At 39.5% G+C, this 26,032-nt stretch overlaps 1 protein-coding gene across 4 annotated transcripts in view; it reads right to left on the bottom strand.

Moving 5' to 3' along the window:
* Positions 1-5,017: 5,017 nt before the first annotated feature.
* The window catches only part of LRCH1 (leucine rich repeats and calponin homology domain containing 1), a 201,558-nt gene continuing 180,543 nt past the window's right edge, over positions 5,018-26,032 (bottom strand). For 2 of the 4 annotated variants that reach the window (XM_030813371.1, XM_030813373.1), the window contains 2 exons: positions 24,216-24,293; positions 5,018-7,550 (listed from right to left, as the gene is read on the bottom strand). In XM_030813371.1, the coding sequence (XP_030669231.1) occupies positions 7,440-7,550; positions 24,216-24,293 (189 nt within the window). In that variant the 3' untranslated portion in view covers positions 5,018-7,439. Of the gene's footprint in view, positions 7,551-13,187; positions 16,462-24,215; positions 24,294-26,032 lie in introns of those variants that run through there. The other 2 variants (XM_030813370.1, XM_030813372.1) reach the window with 1 other exon arrangement.

Here is a 26,032-nt window from a genome sequence, read left to right as displayed (position 1 = left end):
ATTAGCCATTAAGATCATTAACATACAGCCAATGTTAGTTTGGATATGCACACACAGTTACATGTTTATCTTTTGGCAACTGTTTTTTTATTTTTTTTGGGGGGGGGTGGTTAGACCTTCCTTCTCCCTGCAATACATTATTCAGTGAAAGTGTGTTGATAGTGAATTACGTTTTTGTTTGTCTCAAAATATTAAGCTATTTTCTCTCAGTTCTTTCCTTTCTTCTTTCTTCCTTTCTTTTCTTTCTTCTCTTTTTCTCCTTCTTTTCTTTTCCTTTCTTTCTTTTTCTTTTTCTTTCTTTTTCTCCTTCCTTCCTTCCTTCCTCCCTCTTTCTTTCTCTTTCTTCTTTCTTTCATTCTTTTTTCTTTCTTTCTCTTTCTTTTCTTTCTTTTCTTTTGAGACTGAGTCTTACTGTATCGCCCAGGCTTGAGTGCAGTGGCACAACATCAGCTCACTGCAACCTCCCGCTCCAGGGTTCAAGTGATTCTCTTTCCTCAGCCTCCCAAGTAGCTGGGATTACAGGCGCACGCCACCACACCTGGCTAATTTTTGTATTTTTAGTAGAGACAGGGTTTCACCATGTTGGCCAGGCTAGTCTCGAACTCCTGACCTCGAGTGGTCCACCTGCCTTGGCCTCCCAAAGTGCTGGGATTACAGGTGTGAGCCATCACTCCTGGCCTCTCTCAGCACTTTAAACAGATTATCATTGATTGGCTTCTGATTGTACTGCTGAGACATCTGCTGCAGTACTTTTTTCCCCTGTAGGTAATCTGTCCTTGCTTTTAGAATTGTCTTTATCTGCAGTTTTAGCTCCCTCTTTAGAGACTGTAGGGAGTACCCTAATTTTCTTATGATAAACAAAGCATTAAAATAAGTATGTGTTTATTTGATTACACATTTCTAGGCATGTTGTTGAGGGAAGTTTTCTTTGTGTGTGTGTAAATACGTCAGTTCTCTCTTGGGAGCTTGGCTGGGATACCTCTGCGGCATGAGACATTCTGTGCCATTTCCCAGAACTTTCTGCAGGGCAGGGCTTCAGTCACTCCCTGTGGAGCTGGTTTAGGAACACACCCCCTATTGGCCATCTTCTCTTTCCTGCAGTACTTCCTCACCCCCCTGCTGGCTCCCAGTGCCCCTCAAAGACCTAAGGGCCCATGTCTTTATTTGAGGTCTGTATACTTGTAAAGGAAGCCTCTAAAATATTCTGTCAGTGCCTGTCCAGGGAACTCCACCTTTCCCTATAGTAAACAATACTACCCGGTGGGGGATCAGGGGGTGCAGGGAATGCATAAAATCTAATATTAACAAGAAAAAAGGTCAATATGTAAAGTTGTAATAGGTAAAAATGTATAAGATGTCTTAAAGAAAATATCCCAAAGGTTTAATCATTCCCTATAAGGTGGAATTCTGGATCATTTTCCCCAACTACTTTTATACCTGCCAAAGTTCCTATATTATGCATGTATTAAAGGATTCCCTGTTTAATAAATGGTGCTGGGAAAACTGGCTAGCCATATGTAGAAAGCTGAAACTAGATGGCTTCCTTACGCCTTATACAAAAATTAATTCAAGATGGATTAAAGACTCAAATGTTAGACCCAAAACCATAAAAAACCCTAGAAGAAAACCTAGGCAATACCATTCAGGACACAGGCATGGGCAAGGACTTCATGTCTAAAACACCAAAAGCAATGGAAACAAAAGCCAAAATTGACAAATGGGATCTAATTAAACTAAAGAGCTTCTGCACAGCAAAAGAAACCACCATCAGAATGAACAGGCAACCTACAGAATGGGAGAAAATTTTTGCAATCTACTCATCTGACAAAGGGCTAATATCCAGAATCTACAAAGAACTCAAACAAATTTACAAGAAAAAAACAACCCCATCAAAAAGTGGGCAAAGGATATGAACAGACACTTCTCAAAAGAAGACATTTATGCAGCCAAAAGACATGAAAAGATGCTCATCATCACTGGCCATCAGAGAAATGCAAATCAAAACCACAATGAGATACCATGTCACACCAGTTAGAATGGCCATCATTAAAAAGTCAGGAAACAACAGGTGCTGGAGAGGATGTGGAGAAATAGGAACACTTTTACACTGTTGGTGGGACTGTAAACTAGTTCAACCATGGTGGAAGTCAGCGTGGCGATTCCTCAGGGATCTAGAACTAGAAATACCATTTGACCCAGCCATCCCATTACTGGGTATATACCCAAAGGATTATGAATCATGCTGCTATAAAGACACATGCACACGTATGTTTATTGCGGCACTATTCACAATAGCAAATACTTGGAACCAACCCAAATGTCCAACAATGATAGACTGGATTAAGAAAATGTGGCACATATACACCATGGAATACTATGCAGCCATAAAAAAAGGATGAGTTCATGTCCTTTGTAGGGACATGGATGAAGCTGGAAACCATCATTCTCAGCAAACTATCCCAAGGACAAAAAACCAAACACAGCATGTTCTCACTCATAGGTGGGAATTGAACAATGAGAACACATGGACACAGGAAGGGGAACATCACACAATAGGGCCTGTTGTGGGGTGGGGGGAGGGGGGAGGGACAGCATTAGGAGATATACCTAATGTTAAATGATGAGTTCATGGGTGCAGCAAACCAACATGGCACATGTATACATATGTAACAAACCTGCACGTTGTGCACATGTACCCTAGAACTTAAAGTATAATAAAAAAAAACAAATTATTACACCAAAAAAAAGCATGTATCACTTTGATAAACAGGGAGAAAATTCCAAAATAAAACAACAACAATGTAAATATTGAATTAAATTCAAAGAGAGAAATGGCAACAAAATTAGAAGCTTCTTCAGTAAATCCCTTTTATTCTGCTCTTTGTGGTTGGCCTTGATGTGTCTTAGCATTCAGACTAGTCCAGATGGACTCAGTTGGTCAGGTTTTAGCATGTGAATACGCTTGCTTTTCTAGGTTTAAACATTCTAGTAATTGCCCAGAATTTTTTTTTTAACTTTAGAAACTTCAATGGAGTCACCTCTGCTGGGAAGCCCTCTGTGCAGTGAGGGTACAGACCTGACCCAGCTGAGCCTCTCTCTCTCTTACCTGCTGTGACCTTGAACAAATTACCTGAACAACTGAGTCTCAGCTTCTCCTCATTAGTTTGCATTCTTAATTAGAGACAGAAGCCCAGCTGAAATTGATTTTATGCAAAAGTTGTAGCCTCTTGGAAGTACTCATGAAAGATTTAACTACCTGGGCTTCAGAAATACAGGATTTCTTTCTTACTGGACCCAAACATCAGGGTTTTTTTTTGCTGTCTCTTGTCCCTCTGTCTTTCTGTAGGCCAGTTTCTCCCTAGATCTTTTGTAGGTTTTATGTCTTCTGTCTTCAGTCACCAGGAGAAGAATTAAAATCCCAACGAAGAGACTTGTAAGTCAATTGTGAGGAAGGTGCAGCTCCTGAATGGATGAACCATAGCCAGGTGAGCAGCGCTACGTATGGGCCACAAATCTTTGTGGTATATGAGGCAGGAGTAGTTCCTGCTCCTAGGAGTATGTGGTGTTAGGTGAACAGTCCCTTGGTGTCCACTACAAATCTCTTCCTTATAGGGTTATGTAAGTTTTTGAGCTAACGTGTGTAAAGTTTAATTCACCTCTTCAGTAGACACCGCTGCACTGTTCTAGGCACTGGCGAATCAGCAAAGAACAAAACAGACAAGAAGCCTTGTTCTAATGGGGCACACAGTTGAGATATAACACTTGACCCACAGTAGCTACTCAATAAATCACGCATTTCCCTGTTGCTCCAGCAAGTTTAAGATGGAAAGTGTCTGTGAAGAGCTGGAATTCTGTAATATGCAGAGGGACAACTAAGATTTTGGGATTTGGTGCAGTTGCAGCACCTCAAAGGAAAACACCACGGGCCATGTCTAGCGTGTCTTGACTCAGTAAATGAGGATCTTAAGTGCAAAGGCCCTGATACTGCTCCCTGAAGGCCCTGCTCAGGCTAGCGGTTTCGGGTCTGTGTGTATTTTATGTGGGGTGGGGTGGGGTGAGAACGTGGAAATGATGTTACTATTTTCACTTGAATTTCTCAAAGCAGCTGCTGTCTACCAAAGGTAGGCTAGCCATGTAGGGAAAACAAGACTGGCCCAGATCTAGTGGTGTAACGGAGGCAACCATTTCATTCTCTGGGTGTCAGATACCACAGTTGAGGAGGGAGGCCCAGATTCTGTGGTTTTCACAACATGGGCCAAGGAATCTTAAGTGTTCTCAAATATGCCCAAAAAACAAGTAGGGGTCCTGAATCCATGCCTTCACCTGAACCCCAAACCCATCATAGGAAATTTGCTACTGCTGTTATGTTACGCTCTAAGTTTTAGTTTGGGAGAAAAAAAGAGTATCCTGAGGGGTGTGTGTGTGTGTGTGTGTGTGTGTGTGTATCGACAGATAGATGGAGTCATTCTTCTGATAGCTATACATGAATATACAGTCCTGTATCACATAACAACATTTTGGTGAATGGTGAACTAAATATACAACAGTGGTCTCCGAAGATTATATAATACCATATTTTTACTGTACCTTTCCAATGTTTAACTATGTTTAGATACACAAATACTTACCATTGTGTTACAACAGCCTACATTATTCAGTATAGTATCATGCTGTGCAGGTTTGTGTCCTGGGAGCAATAGGCCACATAGCCTAGGTGTGTGGTCGGCTATACTACTAAGTGTGTAAATATACTCTATGATGTTTGCACAATGACGAAATCACCTAATGACACGTTTCTCAGATATATCCCTGTTGTCACATGACGCATTACTATATATTCTTTCTCCAAATTTTATACACACACAGCTATACATACATATATACATATTATGTGCACATATACATATATATACGTGATTGCTACAATCTGTTTCAGCAATGACACCCTATGATGTGTGTGTGTGTATGTGTGTGACCAGGGTCAACCTTTTTGATGGGTAACTCAATTACAAAGTGGTTTGTACAAATCCAAAGTTTTAATGGCTGTTAAATAATAAAAGGAAGGATATTTGCACTATATACATTCTGTCCACTGATGATACTGTCAGCTGGCCATGCATTTTATTGCACATATAAACAGTGTACAAGGATCTTGAAGACGTCTTAGCCATACAAGGACTGCATTTAAAAGAAAGAAAAGCAATTTTACAGAAGACTGAAGCCATTTACATTACACAGCCAACTTCAAGAAAATAATAAAAATTAATATCAAAAGAAGTACTTTAACTCTGAAAAAAAAATCTCTCAAAACAATGATTACAAAGCTTCATGCTACCATATATACACGTAAAAAAATATTTCAGGACCCCGCATTCTGAATGCCCGTGAAGGTGCAGCAGGCTAAACTCCTACTTATATAGTCAACCTTTGAATGTTGCTTAAATTGTATACACTCTTTGTCCAAAATGTTTCTTTACATCATTATGCTATTTGACAAAACAGGTATTTGTGCAGTACAGAAAAATATTAAAATACATTTTAAGTTAGGTTAAAGTGCACAGTACATCTGATAGGAAATAACTGCTAGCTGCCAATCCAAATTTCCATTTTCAGAAACCTCCCCCCATCTTCCCAAGAGTGGAGGGCAGCCATTGCCTTGGTTGATGTTGGTCTGTGCTGACTGCACACTGAATCCTCCCCCTGGTGGTGTCTTTTCTTTTGCGTCCTCCTCTACATTTGTCTTACAAACTGTGGCTGCTGCTGCTGTAAAAACTTCTAATGGCTTTTCAAGGAGGTGAAAGTGCAGTCAGCATTCACAAGACTTAGAAAGGTGAATTACTGGGACATCTGTGATTGCAGCATGAGTGCGCATGCATGGAACTGCCTGCAGAAGGCTGCCGGGTTCCGTGAAGCCCTCTGTGAATCTCTGAGAGCAGCATGGGTTCCATTCCTTGGCTGGTTCTTCTCTAGCCCTATTTTGTTGCACTTGCTCCCTCCTCAGCCACTCAGCCTCACAAACTCCACTTACTGCACCCTCCCCTTAGCCTGCCTTGGTGGTGCTGCCCACAGGCTCACAATGACTCACTTCTGAGGTTTCACACCAGAGACTGTGAATCTTGCAGGATTTTACAGACTACTTGGAAAACCACCAACCACCAAATTAAAATAAAATGAACACATCTCAGAATCATTTCCTCTTTTAAAACTGGCAGTTGTAAGAAGTGCTGGTTTCCTGATTCAGGTCCTATGTGCCTTAAGTAATTTCTGATACTCAGTCGAAGCTTCCCTTCAAACCCTTTTTGGTTCAACAATCAACTTTTTGTCATCTCCACTTTCCTATACCATTTCTTCATTATCTACCTTTGGTGCTAAGCTCTCTTTAATGTAACCCAAGTTACAGTGCAAAAGTACACTTCAAGACACACGATGCTAACACTTATTATTTCTTTGTGTTAAAACGTGAATGTTTTGTGCATAGCAAAAGAAGTATGAATCCAAAAAATAATTGTTCACATTTTAGCTTCAAGTTTAATATGTCTTTTTTTTTTTTCCATCACAGCTATTTACAAATAACTTTGGGGTGCTCTCTTGATTTTAGTCAGTTCATTATACTGGGGGACAGAGGGCTGCTGGAATGTAGGAAACTGGATGGAATGCAGAAATATAAATAAGACCAACGTTCCACAAACCGAAGTGTCAATATTGCCTCCCCAGAAAAGTTGTGTCCCAAAAGCACCTGTTTTTTGCTTTTTTTTTTTTTTTTTGGAATCATATATACCAGAAACATGATTACTGAGACCTAAACTACCACACACCAAAGAGGACAGAAAATAACTCAATATTTATAATATTAAAATAAAGTGTTTAACCACAAAAAAGCAGTAATAAAATAGTTTCCTAATTTACAATTTGCATCCAAAGGATGAATAACAACTCACTAATAAATAATATTTATATAAATATTTTGTGTGTCGAAAATAGTTTTTTAAAAGGCAGTGGTCTCAAGAAACTTCTTGAAAAATTTGGTGGTGAAAAACCTGATTGTGCCCTCCCACCCCCCCACTAAATACATAATGAGTTTGGTTTTAATAAAACGAATGCATCTTGCTGCAAAACGGTTGTGCTTGGTGTTTTGGTAATGGCAGTCGGTGAGTGTGGAAAGGATGAAGGAGGGTGGAAAAGGCATTGATGTGCTGCTCAGTTTTTTTGTTCTCCAGCTCCCTCCCTGGTTTCAAGATAAATACCTGTCAAGTCTTAAAGTCGGAGGTCAGCTCTGAAAGGTAGAAAATCCTCCCTTAGACTGAAAATTGTTTCAATGTAACTGGAGTCAGCGAAGTGACAGGCAGTGGGTGGGAGAGAGGGTTGAACAGGTGCCTGGAGCAGAGTTCAGGATCCTGGATGAGAGCAGAGTCTGAGCCCCCAGTGGAGAAGGGGTAGATTCATGTGAATAGAGCCTTCGTTACAGTGATGTCTAGTAATGCTTGAATGGTAATGCCCACTTTGACCAGGCCTTTTTCTTCAAGGATGTGGTGGGGGAGACATAGCTTTTCCTAAAAGGAAAAAGAATAAAACATCAATTTTTAGATGATCGTACTCTCATTGTAAAATCCTGCTACATCATTGATGACATCAAAGTTAGGTTGAACACTCTAGTATGCTTGTTTGATCACCTATGCCAAGCTCCTTCCTTTGCTTTCAACCTACTGCAAAGACCTTTTCTATGTTTGCAGAGAAAATAATGATTTTTCACACATGCAGATTGTTTCAAAAAGGCTCCTAATCACCAGGAAGTCTTCAGGTCTAAATATTTAAGAAAGTTTTACACTAAATAACTGAGCTACAGAGTCAGTCAGAGAGCACACACCAAGAATATAATAGCTTCTATTCTTATAAAGCAAAATTGCAAATAGCCCCTGACACATTTTAAAGGCACTCAAATATTCATTTGTACCGACTACACATTGTTATACTAACCATAGAACTTCACTTAGTTCATTTTACTTCCTGTGACCTCTGGAATGCAGGCAAGTGGGTGGACTGGCAGCCTTTCTTCGTGGTTTATGAACAGTCTTTATAAATTGGTAATTATAACTACAGTCCTCAATAGCCTCCCTTTCAAGACTCTTTCATAAAACTGTGAAATGTCCTGCTACTCTCTCATGTTGCATTTTTGCTCTTGGGAAATGTCCAGGACATACTATTTAAGAAAAACAATAAGCGTGAGTCACTTCTTGTGTGTAGAACCTTTCATGCTCCACAAACCAGTTTACAGAATAACACAATGAAATAATTTTCCACCTTTGTTATTTCAGCCTGGTCTGATATCATTCAAGGGAATCTTCTTCCAGGGCGTGTCTCCTTGGCTGGGAAAAGACACCACAGCAAATATTCTCTTATCTACTTGATGACAGTGTGTTTTCCACAGCCCAATGTTTACTTTTTCTTTTTTCTTTTCTTTGACAGGTAAAAAAAATTGTATTTATTTATGGTGTCCAACATGATATTTTGATAAAAGTATACATTGTGGAATGTCTAAGTCAAGCTAATTATCATATCCATTATTTCAGATACTTGTTTTGGTAAGAACACTTAAAATAGAGTCTTTCATCAATTTTCAAGTATAAAATACATTACGATGAACTATAGTCACCATTTTGTATCCTTTGACCAATATCTTCCTATCCCCACCTCCCCACCCCACCCCTGGTAACCACCATTCTACTCTCTGCTTTCGTGAATTCAACGTTTTTAGCTTCCACATATTAGTGGGGTCATGCAGTATTTGTCCTTCAGTGCCTGGCTTATTTTACTTAGCATAATATCGTCTAGGTTCATCCGTGTTGTTGCAGATGGCAGGATTTCCTTCTTTTTAAGGCTGAGTAGCGCTGTTTTGAAGGAGAGTTCAAGTGGGATCTGCATCCAGCCCTAGGTGATGGAGTCACTGTTCAGCAGGAAGCCAATTGGTGTGCTCTGCAAGGAAGTGCTTCCTTCCACGTGACACTTGCTTGAGGAACCAGATCTTCTTGCTGCCTCAATGCAGAACTCTCCAAAAATTACCAGAGACACAGGCGCTCTGTGCTTAAAAGACTTTCAAAGGACATGCCATGACATCTCCAATAACTTGTTCCACTCTCTCAAATGTCAGTGGGTCTTACTCTCTCACCATCTTACTGTATCTACTTTTCACCCTTCCCTACCTTGTGGCAAATTCAGAGAACCTCAGACTTTAACCTAGGCCTTAAGAGATGGCCCCATGTCAACAGAAGACAGTTGATTCTTTAAAGAACAATTTTAACCGTGATTTCATGTCACTGTTGTGTATCAAACTAGGATTATCTTGTCAGTGGCATATCAGGTGAGCATGCAAGTTCATGCTGCCTGACAATTTATTAGCCAAGTATCAACCTGAGAAAGGATGGGGGAGTTCTGTCTGAGTTGTGAGCTGTGAGCCAGGCTGTTAACAATGGTGCCTCCTTTTGTGGCATGGTGAGGGATATCTGTGGCCAGATGACAGTGTCCAGCCTCCCCTGGCACCATCTGCCACGGGCTTGTGAAATCACTTGAATCTGGCATTTCATTGTTGAGGCAGGTTCCACAAGGGCAAAGACATGTCCTCCTCATTCTACTGGCTCTGATGGCACCCAAGCCAACATCTGGCTTTGCAGGAAATTGTAAATGTCTTTTAAGTACAGTTAAGCTCCTGGTGCTAGATATTACTTGGGGAAAACAAGTCTTTACTTCATACCATATGTTAAAATCAATTTGAAATGAAATAAAAAGTTGAATGTTAAAAAAAAAAATCTACGACACCCCTCCCAATAACATAAAGGTGAATATTTAGTACTTTTTTCTGAAAAATGGATGGGGAAGGATTTTCTAAGCTAAAAAAGCATTATGAAAAAGTCACAAAGAAAAAGAGCAAAACAATTGATTACCTAAATATTTAAAGTTTCCATGTGTTAAAAAAACAAACCTGATTAATGAGAAGATAAGTAACACTTAAAAAAAAAAGTATTTGCATCAAATTACAAAGGGAACAATGTGCGTGGTGGCTCATGCCTGTAATCCAAGCACTGCGGGAGGCTCAGGCTGGAAGATCACTTGAGGCCAAGAGTTCAAGACTAACCTGGTCAACATAGTGAGACCCCTATTTCTCCAAAAAAATTAAAGAAAATTAGCTGGACACAGTGGTGTGCACCTGTGGTCCCAGCTACTTGGGAGGCTGAGGTGGGAGGATCATTTGAGCCCAGGAATTTGAGGCTGTAGTGAACTATGATTGTGCCACTGCACTCCAGCCTGGGCAATACAGCCATACCCCATCTCAAAAAAAAAAAATAAAAATTGCAAAGCATTTTATATGACACATAAGCTCAACAAATCAGTAGGAAAAACACTAACAAATCAATAGAATGCTGGGCAACGAATGTGAATAGAAATTTTTGAATGAGGGATTTGCCTAAGACAATGCAGCAAGACATTTTGCTTTTCAACCTCAGCATTTAGCTATGTGTAGTCTAGAATGTGCCTGAATTCTAGCACGAGTATTTCCACAGAGCCTAATCTCTGTGAACAACACAGCTTATATGGAGCAAGGTGTCCTATCCTGTGTCCTGAAAGGAGAGTGGCATGTGTCCTCCAATGAGGGACTGACCCCAGTGCCTGATGAGCAGTGGCTCCAGTGGCCTGCAGGGTTCTAAGCTGAAGGGCATTCGAGGAAAAGGCTGGGGGCTCCACAAAAACAGGGATGGGAAGGTATCGAGGCCTCAGCCTCCTGCCAACAGGACATTTGGACACTTCACAGATTGAGTTAAGGTGAAGGGCACCCTCTTTCCCAGGCCCTTGTTTTTTCAAGCAGCATTTCTTGCCTTCCTGGTCTCCACATTCCAAGCCAGGTGCAGAGTCCGAGATCCTCTCTCCTGCTTGTATGGCTAGTGATGAGGAGTAAACAGAAGACATAAAAAGGTATCCCTCAAATTCTTCCTGCCTCTTTTCAGACCCCCTGAGGAAGCCCAGAGGTGCCCTCAGATTACTTTGCTGAGGTTGGAGGGATGTAAGAAGACTCGCACAGGAAAACAGAAACCTTATACAGGCACGGCCATTCTGGTTATTCTATCACAGGATTGGAATGAAGACTCTGGTGGGAATTACACCTTGAGGTACTGGTTGGAAGGATGGCCAAGGGGAGGCTTCCAATCAGGAGGCATCCCAAGAAGGGGTCAGGGCCATTTGCCATCACACCAGTCAGGACACTGCATCTCCCACAGAGCGGGGGATCCTTGAAGTGTGTATAGAAGCTGGAATTAGGAAGGAATCATGGTAGGTATACAGCTGGATGAGGAATGACTCAGAAGAGAAGGGCCCTCTAAGGATCAGGCAGGTAAAGTGGCCCTTCCAGCAGGCCCCTTGTTCATAATGGACTTACAGCAGAGACAGCTGTACCTTTATATTGACTTGAAATGAATTTAAGTTGCACTGTTATAGGATCCCAGAGATTTTTGCTGAGAACGTGACAGTAGACTCTCAGTTTGCCCATGGGCTTTTTTTAAGTTGTGTTTCTTTTTAAAGTACCGAGCAGAGTCATGAAGTAGTCTCCTGCATAAAAATAATGATTCTGACCGCCTTTGAAGAACTCATGCTTCAAGTTACTTCTCCAATGGTAGAATCTATTAGGTTCACCCATATCCCCTCATCTACCCTTCTGAGCCACAGCAAACGAAGGTGGAAAAGACAGCAAGCCATAAAGACTAAATGCTAACTTTGAAAAACTTCTGGGCTACCTCCTACATGCCGGGCACCAACACTACAGCTTTGTATTGGTGATTGCTTTATGATAACCCTGCAAGACAGACATTAATATCTCCATTTCACAGATGAGAAAACTAAGACAGACAGATAGTTCAAGTAACTTTGTGACACTAAACAGCTGGTAAGTCCTGGAACCAAGGTTTGAACCACATGTGTCTTAGAGCCAGGGCTCTTTCCATAATACTACGCCTCTTCCCATAAATCCCTTACTTAGTGGGTAAATATGTTAGGTCTGCGGTCATGATATAGGAAGAGGTCCTGTGGCCCCTGGAGTGTTTTGATGGCAAGTCCCATCAATTTCAATGTCAGGTGGGACCAGCGAACCCTCAACTCAGTGTCAGGGTTAGGTCTACTGCTCAGCTCATCTTGTCCTGGCAGAAAACACCTGCTGGGAACCGGATGAGCCGTCACTGCCGGACTCTCCTCCTTCTACAGTTTCTTATGCTCCCAAAGAGACACACACTTACTTCTGAGCCAGCCACTAGCCTAAAATGGCATCATCCCACCAGCATATTTCATTTTGTTCAGGCTGCTTCTTATATATAAAGTCCTGGCACTACATTGTTAGAGCCTTAAAACTACCTGTGTGTTATTTTAATGTACGAGAGCTTTAAGTTCCTGCATCAGCGTCTTCAATGTGAAATGGAGACCATTCAACATCTTACAGAGATTTCTTGTTGCTCCTCCCTGGATTACTTACTTTGCAACCATGCTACCTTCTAGTCCATCCTCTCCCTAGAACACTTCATTATCTACACACACATACACCTCAACCCTAGTCCCTCTCCCCTCCCCACTCCACTGGCTATTCCTGCACGTTTACTAAGTCTCAGTGGAAACACCACCATCCCAGGGTGCGTTCACGGTCCCCTATTCCCCATCAGGGTCAGGTCTCTTTTTCAGAATCCTCTACCCGTTCCACCACAGGTCCTTATCATTTGAATTCCTCTTTACTTGTCTAAGGACCTACTAGATCAAGGGTTGGCAAACTATGGCCTGCAGGCTAATCCAGCCCGCAGCCAGTTTTTGTAAATAAAATTTTATCAGCACACAGCCACACCTATGTTTGATGTATCATCTATGGCTGCATTTATGATACACAAGCAGAACTGGGTAATCCCAACAGAATCTGCATGGCCCAAGGAGCCTAAAATGTTTCCTTTAGGCCCTTTATGAAACAAGCTTGCAGACTCCTGCTATAGACTGTAAGCTTTTTGAGGACCAGGTCATGTGTCCCGGTGACTTTTTTATCCCCAGGGCCTTGCAGAGATTGCTCATTCAATATTTATGGAATGAAGGAATGAACACAAAAATGAACAAAGTCTCAGTGAAAAGCCAGGAAACTAGACTCTGACCATCTTAAAGAAGAAAGAAAGGGCACATTCTATATACCAAATTGTTTGTTTATTGAGAACTAATTTTGAAATATGAAGCCTAATTTTTAAAAACCGAGTCTCCTGAAATAAAATCATATTATTTTTCACCTAATCCAAAACAACTTTCAGTTTCTTAAAATTTTAAAATATCATCCCTACTTTTTCCCCACAGGCAAAGGCAAAACACCCTTTATCCTTATGACTCAATCAGGCAACGACATGAGTTTTCGAGAGATAACCCAGCTCACCACACACTAGTTTTAATTTCTTATAAACAAATAGCAGCAGGATATCAAGTGCCTTTATTTATCTACTCTCACTGATGAAATTTATACTCAATTATCATACATTGTAGTTCTGCAGGGCCCCTTTCCACCAGCCCCATTTCATAAGTGTCTCTCCTTAAAAATAACAAACCAGAAATCCATACATAGGAAAGATGATTAGAAATTAGGTGTCATAAATTTTGGAAATCTTGACACTGAGTGGAGAGTTGCCACCCGTTGGAGAAACTGGAGAAAGAGAATACAAATGGCTATTTCAAAAAGAAAATGTAAACAGATACTTGGCTCCTTTTATCTGACATTGGAAGGGAGTACTGAAAAAAATGGTCTTTCTTGTGAGGAGGAGATTTGGTCAGCACAATAAACCACTCAGTGACATCCCTGACTACTTCTCAGACTCTAAGGAGGTCAGCCAGGTATCCCCAGTCAAGCTGCAAGGGCAGGCAAGGGCAGGCATCTGCAGGCATCCAGTTAGCATATGAACTGGTGCACGGGTACCTTGGAGAAAAACCACAGAGAAGCTTAATATTCTGATTAGAAATTAATGGCTTGGCAATGGACAGAACAGTTCATTCAAATTTTTGCCTAAAGGACTAAATTAATTGTGTTCTGCTAGTTACCATACTACTAATGAAAAAATATCATCCAATAAATCCCAAGAAGTGCAGTGCATTAGAGTACAGACAAATTAATGACACAGAAAAATCAAAGTGCATCCAGAGAATAATTTGGATGCCAGAATTAAAATATAAACATCTTTTAATTTGTCTTTAACATGTTTTAATTGAACTATATCAACACTGAAAATTAAATCTACTCTTACATGAGTGTCCTACTCAGTTTTTATTGATATTATTTTAAGGTGGCAACCCAGTAAGTTTTCTCTTTTTTTCCCATTTTCTTCCCAGAAAGAAGGCAAAAACCACCACAGTGGTGACCATTAAAGAGAAGCCTCAATGCACTGCAAAGCTGGATGGGAATGCTGTGAGCTCATGAATACATGTATCAATGGGCTGATAAAAACTTGGAATAATCACCCAAAATGTGTTTATTAAGCAATTTATGGCTCAGGGTGCTCATTAGACATTGTACAAAGGGATTTTATTGTGTTACAGATTGAAGAGTACAAGATAGCACCAAAAGTAATTCAGTACATCTGTGGGTTATTCATATACAACTGAGGTTAATTAGATAACTTCCACATACCCTGCATTTCACCGATCAACACAAAGTCAGGAGGAAAAAAAACTCACATAACTCAAGATACTGGCATGTAAAGAATGCTTCCTGTTAGCAAATCTGATCTGACTTAGCAGCAAGGAATCTTTATAAATATATTCTTCTAACTACGTGGGTCTTCCGTATTTTCAAGTCCCCTGGATTCATGAAAATGTTCAGAAAAATAAGATTTTCTTCTTAGTAGCCATCTATGAGAGCTGTTTGCATCTTAATAAACTAGAAATTTATCTTGAGGAAGCTAAGTCCATCATCTCCCCAAGCTAAGAAACAGGATTTGGCAAACAGCATGTAAAATAAGGAGGTTGCCTTGACCTTGGAACAAGGCCCTCTCATATTACACAAAGACACCCCTGAATCCAGGGACATTCTGGCTAAGATAAAATTCTTTTTTTCCTTTTAAATGCAAACTGATCACATTGCTCCAAATGCAGATATAGTTACTATATAATCCTTTGAGCTGACTTAAAAATAAAGCAGTTTGCTAGTTAATATCATTGAAAATCAAAGGCTAAATGAACATTTCAAATAATTAGAGAAACTACATTCTTCTAAAATGAGAGTAATCTTCTTCTTGACTCCCGCCATCATAACCCAAGTCCCAGGACCAAGAATGTTCCATGGCTCATGGCTGTATTTGAAAATGGATAGAGTCTAATACATCCCATTCTGGACTGGCAGTTATTATGTGATGTGGTAAAAAAGCCGTGATCCGTTCCATGGTTTAAAAATAGAAATCTCTCTGGAAAACGCTTTTCTAAGAGCCTCAAGAGAAGACCTAACAAGGAGTTAAGCAGTAAAAAACATGTTTCAGTGACTCCTCCACGTGAGGCTCTAACAGCAACGACACTTCCTTCCCCGGAGCGCCCTTCTGCATAGGACAGAGGGGCTTGCTGGGGTGGAAGTTGGCGGCCACACTGTCCAGTGCCCTTCACGGCTCCCTTTTTAGGAAATTTGGGAGGAATCCAATCGAATGGCCATCAAGGCAGTGTGTGTGCGTGTACACGTCCAGATAGTATTTCCAACTTGGTCAATAGTGGTATTATTAAAGCTTTGTATAGATCAAGTTGGGCCAAAATGTTAGTTTTCTGTCCCCCCTGCAAGGTGGCCCCTATACAGCTCAAGTGCCCAGTCCTGAATTAGAATTCTAGTTCAATACTGACCCAAAGGAAAGACTTCTATATGCTAAATCCCTGTCCTCAACACTCTTGTCCTGGAATCCTCCTCCCCTCTGCCCAGGGCAGCAGCTCACCGGGAGGGAGAGGAGGAACTGCGTGGCACTGCTGCTGGCACTATTGGATGAGGAAGCATGCGGTGTGCATACACTTTGCAGTCGTCATTGTTTTTCAGTAAGTGAGAGGAATTATACTAAACTGTATCCTACAAAGTTTGTGCTTCTGGAAAATCTGATTTGGTAACGTTCAGCTTCAAAACTCGAGAGATTACTGAAGACATGACAGGGATGGAAGTTTGAAGGCAAAGGCTCAAAGGGAGGAAGGACCCTGCAAAGGTTGAGGGCGACAGAGCACAGCGTTTGGATGCACGTGCAGACGTTATGCGGACAGAGCATTCCAGTGGTAAGTGATATAGACCAGCACTATAAAGAGAATATGGACAAGACAGAAGCCTATAAGGTCCCTGGAGCGGAGGGCAGAAGTTGGTGGTGGGGCTTTCTCCCCGAGTGCCAGCAGAGTGTCAACAGTCTTTCGAATGTGACGAAAATCCAACTGCAGGATGTCACACGGAGAGCAGAGGTCAGCCTATTCCGAGGGCAGCCATTAGAACAGAAAGAGACAGTGCATACAATTAAAAATACACGGAGGAACAGCTAGAAAGAAGCACACATTTTTGGTTACTAGCAAATGGCAGGAGTAACCCCTTATTTCAAGCAGGTAAGACCCTTTCATCATTAAAGATTTTTTAATCCATCATAATAGTAGAATAGAATAGCTATTTTGTGCCAATGGGTCAAAGAAATCCTTCACTCACAATCTCGCCACGAAGGAACGGCATGTTCTGCAATTTACACACCATTCTGCCATTCACACAGTTTTAATATTCAAGGTATCATGTGCTCATCGGTGGCATAAAAATAAGAGATTTTCACTTGGGACATTTTAACTTAACCTTACTAAATGAAAAACTACAGAGTTTAAAATGGAATCCCTACCCCTACTCTCCATTCTCTTAGTGCATTTTTTTACCCTGGTCTATGTGAACTTGGATATAAAGTAGTTCTCTCTGAAACTTAACATACACATTTAATTTTTTTTTTCATTTTATGCTTGATAAACTCTGGGGATTGCTAGTTCTAAGTATGTCCCTACATGTGTCAGAAAGTACATTACATTTCATATTTTTGCAACAACACATTAACCAAAAGTCTAGGGGAGGCTTCTTGGATGTGTAGTGAGAGTAGAGAGTAAAAGTACACCCCCACATGGAGTTATTATGTCAATTGCTTCACTACTAAACAGGTATATTGGGGCAGCAGGAGTAGACCTCTGTGTTTTATCTACTCAACAGTCACCATGTAAGGAAGCAGAACACCTATTTCTCAGCTAACTGCAAACTAAGAGGCTCAGTTTTCTGCGTTGATTTTCAGCAGCCTATTGCTGTCAGAAAGCAAACAATTGTCTCATTCCTGAACCGGAAATGACCACAGTTTAAAATTAACAGGAATTATAATTGATATATTAGCAAGAAATAAAAGCTGTGGTTTTGTTTCCAAATTAAACAAAGATTGAAAATATGTGTGATGTGTTTCATAAATGCGTCTTATTTACAAATTAGGTGAGGCATTTAAGATATATGTTATGTATATTTTACATACTTTGCTACAATTTTGTCCTTTATTTTGGCCTCACTGCTAAGCAGCTACACATCATGGAGCAACTGAAAGATGTTTCTAAGTTAGAAGTTTTGCCTCACTTGTGTCCTCTGAAGTTAGCTCGATACCCTCAGTTAAGTAGGAATACTACAAAATTAGGTTGGTTGAATAAGATTAAAAACATTCTAATTTTATTTTATTAATGAAGTTAGAGATACTCTTAAAATATTTTTAAGATGAATAAACCATGTTATATGTATTCAGATGTTGTATCTTTTCTCAGTGGATCTGGAGAAATCAAGCTACCACTGTTAGAGTTCTCCCAAGAATTAAAACAGCTACACATAAATTGGATTTCACTGAGAGACTCTGATGCTGCTCATGGATTAATAGATGAGGAAACATCTAAGAAAACTTTTCTATTGCAATAAGAATTTTCTATTGCAATGTTGTGCTTGACCAGGGAAATCCGAGCAAAGCAGTCATAAGACAGAAGGCTGATAGGCAAACTGAAATGTGATTTTCACAAAACTAGTATTTTCATGTTAAAAGCAGATGATTCTATCTTCAGCAAGTATTTCAGTACATTTCGCAGAACCCTAAAGAACATGTCTGGTCTGCTCTCTGGCAGCACCATCAGAGAACTAGAGTCAGATCAACTTGGCAGTTTTCAGTAGTACACTCCTCACGGGGGCAGGCAACACAGACCATTCTTCCCATCCAGGAAACAATTTCACGATGCCACAGACTCTGGGCTTAATTAAAGTGGGTGAGACCTAAAGTCACAGCCTATAGTGGTTAATTTAAATTAAATCGCAATCTCTAAAGAAAAAGGAATGAATCTAAGACTGTCTGGTAGGTAAAAATCTGAAGCACCATGATGAATGTGTGGAGTGTGAGCTGCTGTGGCCATCTGAGAACTGCTCTCTGATTCAACCCTATGTCACATAGCCAACAGTCATTTCAGCCCTTGAAGTGGGGCCATGAAGCAAACCAGGGCTAAAATTCCTAATTTCTGACCTGTAAGGTTCTGCCCTTTGTGCTTTCCAAAATTTAGCCTTACTGAGAGGGACGTAGAGATTATACTTTATTTCTTTATGAAAATTAAAATTGGAAAATGCTAAAAAGGAAGGAAATTTAAAGAGGCAAAATTTCACCACGTATTTACAGAGCATTTGTAATCACTGCAAGGCATTTGTAAAACACAGTTAATTCACTAAGAGTCCCCAGAGGCAAGTGCGGATGCTAATGCCCGTTATAGTGAACAAAAATCACGATCACCAGAAATTAAGAAATTCACTTAGGTTGCACACAACCAGAGTATGTGACTGAGATTATTACTGGACCAGTTTCCCCAAATACTATGGATACAAAGAGAAAAGCAGACAGATCCGGCAGTTCAGGGTGTACTACAGTCTAAATTCTAAGAGCTAAACATATCTAGGCAGAAGTTTTATTTAAAACTTTGGAATATATTTACTTTACTTAAATATAATCTTAATATAAAAAGCCAATATGCTTACAAAGTATTTTTTAATTCTAAAATATAACACAAGAATGTTCATGGTCATTCTGCAATATTTAAAGCCATAATTCAGCGATGAGGTATAATTTGGCAGGGAGAGGAGAGAGGTGGGGAAGGATTTCCAGTCTTCCCCAAATATATGACAACTAACTGCCAATTTTATGGACTTAGAGAAAGCTAGGAATAGCTTGGAAATTAGTTGCATCCTTTATAGCTAGAAAAGAGCTAGATTGGCTGTTTTCAATAAATTATAAATTTTAAAATTGATGTTAATAAAACAATAAACCTGTCTTTCACCCTTAGAATTAACCAATATAAATGGAAAATTAAAATGAATCTTGTAATAAGAATCTCATCCTTCCACAAAGTGTTAGTTATGATTTAAATTAACACTAAAGTCATTGACTTGGGGAAGAAAAAGAGGTATAAGGCTCAGAGAAGATAAGGGACCCATTTCTCTTATTCTTAAGATTAAAACAAAAAAATAGTAGCTTCAATTTATAGATTGTCTTTCAAAAACAAAAACTTCAATCAGTGGTATGTGTAATTTCCTAAACCCTCACAAGAGGTGTAAAGTGGGAACACTATAATGACTTTCATATATAAAACCTTTAACACAAAAAATGCAACTATGAAAGTTATAAAAGATAAGGAAAACTCAGCCATAATTCCACTTACATTGACACAATCATCATTAGCATCTGAATGTACTTTAGGGTTTTATTTGTAACTCCCTTTGGCTGATGCAGAGGCTTAAGGATGCCAAGTGACCTGCCCTTGTGCATGTGTAATGAAAACTTTCTGCTTCCTCCGGCACTCTGAGCTGCCCAGATAGGCAGGAAGGGGCCCTAAGCTGTCAAGGAGTCTACCACTGTCAGCTGAGTTGCTGCCATTAATCGTCTTCTCTATCTTTTCTCTGGAAACAGTAAGGAAGATGAAGGGCTGAACATTTAGACAACAGAGTACATTTCTATTCTAACTCCTCTCATCTAAAGAGGGCAAGTCTGTTAAACTAAGCACCTCATGCCTTACAGAAGTTTGAGATCAAAGTTACCTATTTAAAATTAAGTAGAAAAATTTGGTAAATAAATATCTATTTCCTAACTTTTTTGATGCTTCATAAATTAGATTTCTCTCAACCTGAGAGAATACTAATAAGAGCCCTAAAATATCCCTAAATTTGGATCCATTTGAAAACCTCCAGTAGTCAACCATGAACTGTACCAACCAGGAACATGTAGCCAATCTGCTACATAGAGGTTAGAGGTCAGGAATCTCCAAGAGCACTCAGAAAAGTCAAAGGAAGCCCCAATGTGTCCATTAAAATTCTCATGGGGTCAAGGTCTAACTGGAGTCAGATTCTTAGGTGATGCAGAAAATATATCCCAAAGAATTTGGAAGCCCACTAAGGCCTGTCTTCAAGACCAAGTTGATGCTTGCACTAGAGGTCAAAGACAGCTACAAAGTCTGACCACTAAGCATCAACAGCACAAAGGAATGTGGGATGGTACCTAATGCTGCTTATAATTCTGAATGTAGCCAATGTGAAAATGCTGCATTTATGAATCAGCCACAACAGAACTACTGTCTTTTAACTTGTTTTAATTTTTTTTTTTTTTTTTCTTCCTTACTGTTCAAAAAAAAAAAAAAAAGAAACTACAGTGTAGACTTACACAACCCTCATCCACCAAAAAAAAAAACAAGCACAACAGTACTTCATCTACAAGCCTACCTACGTAAAAAGTGGGCTTAAAATACCACCAAGGGTTGGGCACAGTGGCTCATGTCCGTAATCCCAACATTTTTGGAGGCAAAGGGGGGAGGGTGTCTTGAGCCTAGGAGTTCGAGACCAGCTTGAGTAACTTAGAGAGACCCCGTCTTAAAAAATCATAATAAATTTTTTTAAATGTCATGGAGGGATAGTCTCACCCACTAACCTTTACTATTTATTCAGTGAATTTAGGTAGTGTACTGCCACAACCTGCATAGACATGTTTCCTGGATATTAGAGAAACCACAGAGTGGTTCCAGCTGCGGAAGCAAAGAGAAGTGTGTCATGAACTGTGACCCACCCTGGAGCAAATGCCTGGGACTGTGTTTATGGGGACTTCTAAAGAAAATCATTTATTATTATTTCCATCCCACTTTCTTACTTTACATGTAATAATTTAACTAAATCTGCTCAGCTACTGTATTCCATCTATATGAACGTGAAAAAATTATACAAACTGCCGACCCTGACTTTGGCTTATAGTTTCAAACTGTGATTCTATTACATAGGACAACAAATTTTAAGCCTAAGAACACAGCTGTGACTTTTCAATATCTACGGGATGATTTATTATTGTCAGTTAGATATTTAGCTTGTAAAATGCAGAACTCAAGATCTCTGCAGCTTGTGTGTGTATGTAGGTAAGTTACAGACAGAGAAGTAGAAAAAGCTTGCAAATTAGAGGGAAGTAACTACACTGACTACTAGGAAGTCAGTGAATATTTTATTACTAAAATATTAACCTTGATGCAATAAAATATAGGTCCTCTTTTTTAGGTCTTTAAAAATGTCTTTTAAAATGTCTAATTGTAGATGGAGAATTTCTGCAAGAAGTCTTGTGATATAATTACGTTTTTAGTGTAAATCATCAATTGTACTGTGCCACATACACACTCAGACATCAACCCTCCTAGGTAGTGAAGGAAGTAAAAATATCTAAGGTGGGGTGGGGAAGTCATCTGGTCCCTCAATTTAGTGTCATATTCCTAAGGTAAAAACATTTCATGTACTCTATGAGATGAAAACATGTTGTTTTGAGTATACAGGAAAATGCCAATTGCCTTGCAATAGGAATTTCTGATTTGTCACTAAATATTCTTTACTTACTTTAACATTATCATTAAAGAAGTTCAACTGTTAACACACTTTTTGTCTAGTAGCAGTAAATTTAAATCCTAGTCACCAGTAAAATGCCATTGGATTACTCATCAGGATAGATATATATGTGTACACACACACACACACACACACATACACACAGAGCAAACTTGAAAATCACCTTGGCCGGGCACAGTGGCCCATGCCTGTAATCCTAGCACTTTGGGAGGCTGAGGCAGGCGGATCTCCTGAGGTCAGGAGTTCACGACCAGCCTGGCCAACATGGTAAAACCCCATCTCTACTAAAAATACAAAAATTAGCCGGGCGTGGTAGCACACACCTGTAATCCCAGCTACCTAGGAGGCTGAGGCAGGAGAATCGCTTGAACCCGGGAAGTGGAGGTCGCAGTGAGCAGAGATCATGCCACTGCACTCCAGCCTGACCAGGCGACAGGTGAGACTTCATCTCAGAAAAAAAAAAAAAAACAAGAAAAGGAAAAAAAGGAAAATCACCTCAAGCCTTAAAAATAATTCCAAAAATACGCTAAGTGATACTAAACATAGTTAAATGGTCACTGCCAGAAAAAGATCATTCACTGCCTATATTTGAACCTTCTTGGGAATTATAAATTGTACATTAGTGCCAGGGGCATCTTGAAAAATTATGATAAATTTTGCTCTGGATTTTTATGGTAATTTAATTTCCTTTTCTCCACTTTAAAAGGAAATCTTAATTACCAATCTTTACTCACAATAATTGGTTAAGGGCATTTCCATTTTATTTTATATCACTGTAAGCCAAAAAAACATTGATGAGTTTTAAATTAAAACCACAGGGAGTTAGGTCATAACCTAATGACCTAAAGCACTGATGAAGCACTTTCTAGCACAAACACGAATATTTATCATCTGAAGCTTGCCATGAGAGTTTTGATTCACACATGGGAAATCTTACTAGCCCATGACAGAATCAAATCACTAGAAAAGGTATGTAAGTGCATTCACATATATATTCAAAGCCAAGAAATGTATATGCAATATTAAAATGTACACACACAATAGACAGATTATAACATTGCTGAAAGCAGAATAGATCACAAAGACAGTCCATTATATAAAATTTACACTCTTTAAAAAATAAATTTGTAAGCTTCCTTGTATTGATATAGCTCTGACTTAAAGATGTTTTAAATAATGCTCTCCTTTTCCTCAAATAAGATGAGAAGTCTACCACTATCCCCCACCTCTGAATCCCACCAAGCTGAAAAAAGAGGGAAAGAAAGGAAGAAAGGAAAAAAATGGAAGGGAGGATGGAGAGAGAAAGGGAAAGGGAAAAAAGCCTTTGTCAATCTCAGTAACTGATTCCGATCACTGAGTAGAATTATATTGAAATATAATTCTTTATATGCTCAAAACAGTATCTCATGTATTTTTAAAATTACCTTATCCCTGGGGCATTAAGGAAGAAAAAAATCATAAGAAATAAACTTCTATCAATTTCTGTTTATCACAATGAGGATAAACTTCTCAATTTATATGGCTACTCCATATTCTGAGTGGATTGCCTCATGTCTACCTAAGAAATCAGTTTATGTTACTAAAAGCAAAGTCTTTAAAAGCCCCCAGGCATCTGCCTGAGGCTGAGGCTGGGTCTGAGGCTGGAGAGAGAAAAAAAGAGCAAACTATATGTAATTGAATTGCCTATTGCGCTCAAAGCAAACTGAAGACAAAAATGAAATGCAAATAGTTAACAAACTGTAAAGCAACACACAAATACTGCTATTATTAAAGATAATGATTAGTGATAACAATAACTATAGTATTTCCAATGTTGATTTTTTTATCCACATATGGAAAATACAGTTACAGAGAATGATAATCAACAATCAGTGGCTCTTCGCTTAAGAGCCGGGGATAAGAAAACCATCAGCTCCAAAATTCTACTCTATGAAGCCTGAGAGAAGATTCACTTACAGCCTCAGCAATTTCTGCTCTTAGAGAATCAAGCGGATTAAAATTTTTTTTTCAAGTCTGAAATTTCACACTTCCTTCAAAATCTTAAATTATTTCCCTTTTTCCTCAGAATTGAACATATTGCATAGTCATTTTAATTTCACTGCAATAGAGCAATTTAGATTAAAAGTTTATATAATTTATTCAATATTATTTCTCAAGAAAGGTTGAGACAAAAAAGCATGTACAAAGCTTTGCATCGATTCAATGGTTCAAACTCATATATCAAATAAAATTTTTACTAGAACACAGTTATATGAAGTAAGTTTGATGTTACCTCTGGTACTCCTAATTTTCGGCATGCTTCCAAAAAGTTTTCCACATTTCTTCTGCATTTGGCCATGCTAAGTTTAGGCTATAAATGCAAATATACAGAAATAATGTATTATTAAAAGAGAAACCATTTTAATAACATCTTAATTTTTAAACTCTCTACATGGCACAAGCAATACATGTTTATTGGAGAAAAAGAAAATAACCCATAAGCAAACAGAAGAAAACAAAATATCACCCAGAAACATCCATCTTAGATTAAAAACTGTTGGCCGGGCGCAGTGGCTCACGTTTGTAATCCCAGCACTTTGGGAGGCCGAGGCGGGCAGATCACGAGGTCAGGAGATCGAGACCACGGTGAAACCCCGTCTCTACTAAAAATACAAAAAAAAAAATTAGCCGGGCGTGGTGGCGGGCGCCTGTAGTCTCAGCTACTCAGAGAGGCTGAGGCAGGAGAATGGCATGAACCCGGGAGGCAGAGCTTGCAGTGAGCTGAGATTGCGCCACTGCACTCCAGCCTGGGCGACAGAGCAAGACTCCGTCTCGAAAAAAAAAAAAAAAAACTGTTAATATTTTAGATTCTATTCTTCCAGACATTGTGTTCATATATGCATACATAGATACACATATATGCCTATGTATAGATGTATGTATATCATGTATATACACTGATGTATATATATGCAAAATTTTCGGCATACATATATATGTGTATGTTTATATTGTTTATATATATGCACATACACACGTATATATAGTTTTTATGGGATCATACTGTTGTGTAACCTGTTTTAGTTCACCTAAAGTACACCATAAACATCACCTTCCCCATCAACAAATATATTTCTATATAAAGGGTCTAAATTCACCAGGCCAATTAACCTCCTTCCCACCAAAGCCATGGATATAGAGGCAATATCACGGTAAACAGCACTGAAAATGGTGGATGCTCAGGACTTAACCAAAAGCTTCTCACAATTGAATTAACCTTGGTTAAAGATGGCCCCTGAGGTGTGGGGTGGGTAACAGGCACATTTCACATATATACTATACTTTTTTACATGGTACGTTTTGAACACTTTGCTGCTAAATTGTAATGTTCCTCCGCTATTCTCCTTAGGAAAGAAGGCAAGAGGCATGACTGATTCCAACGATGTAGGTGGAGAAGCCACGGTGATAAAGACTGGCCTTATCCTGCTAATATGAGAATGACGGGATTCATTCCATCTTATAGAGGCACAAAGCAACTATCATCAAAATCTAATTTGTACATCATTTATTAAATACAAAAAGAAAACCCCTGCCAAAAACAGAAAGTCTGTTGCCCTGTGAAACAATTTAAGTTGAAAGCTAAACAAATATTCTCCATCTTGATTAGGGAGGAAGTCACGTCCCTCACGTGGGCCCTACAAAGATGTCGCCAGCAGCTGCTTGGGTGGTTTTGCCCAACCCCTGGCATGTCGCAGGACAAGGCCAGTACATGAAGCCTTGTGCAAACAGAAGCAGACCTGAGAACATGACATGAAGATAACAGAATGGTCATGGACCTGGCAGATAAGGTACCAAGAGGCATTTCATCACGCCGAGACCCTACCGCTTGTCTCTGATCATTTGGGCCCGTTATCTTCCTTCATTTACTTATGATTTAGGTGAGTCTTTTCTGAAACTCCAAAGATGCCCTTAGGTGAGTCTTTTCTGAAACTCTAAAGATGCCCAACATCATTCCAAATACTTAGGTCAGCCCCAAAGAAGTTAATGGAGAGTGTGTTTCAAGCCACAGAAAGATAATTCTCCCTCTTTGGGAGTAAGGGAGGGCGTCTT

This window comes from Nomascus leucogenys, chromosome 5, assembly GCF_006542625.1.
Source record: "Nomascus leucogenys isolate Asia chromosome 5, Asia_NLE_v1, whole genome shotgun sequence".
Lineage (NCBI taxonomy): Eukaryota > Metazoa > Chordata > Mammalia > Primates > Hylobatidae > Nomascus > Nomascus leucogenys.
This window is presented reverse-complemented; position numbering and strand designations above follow the sequence as displayed.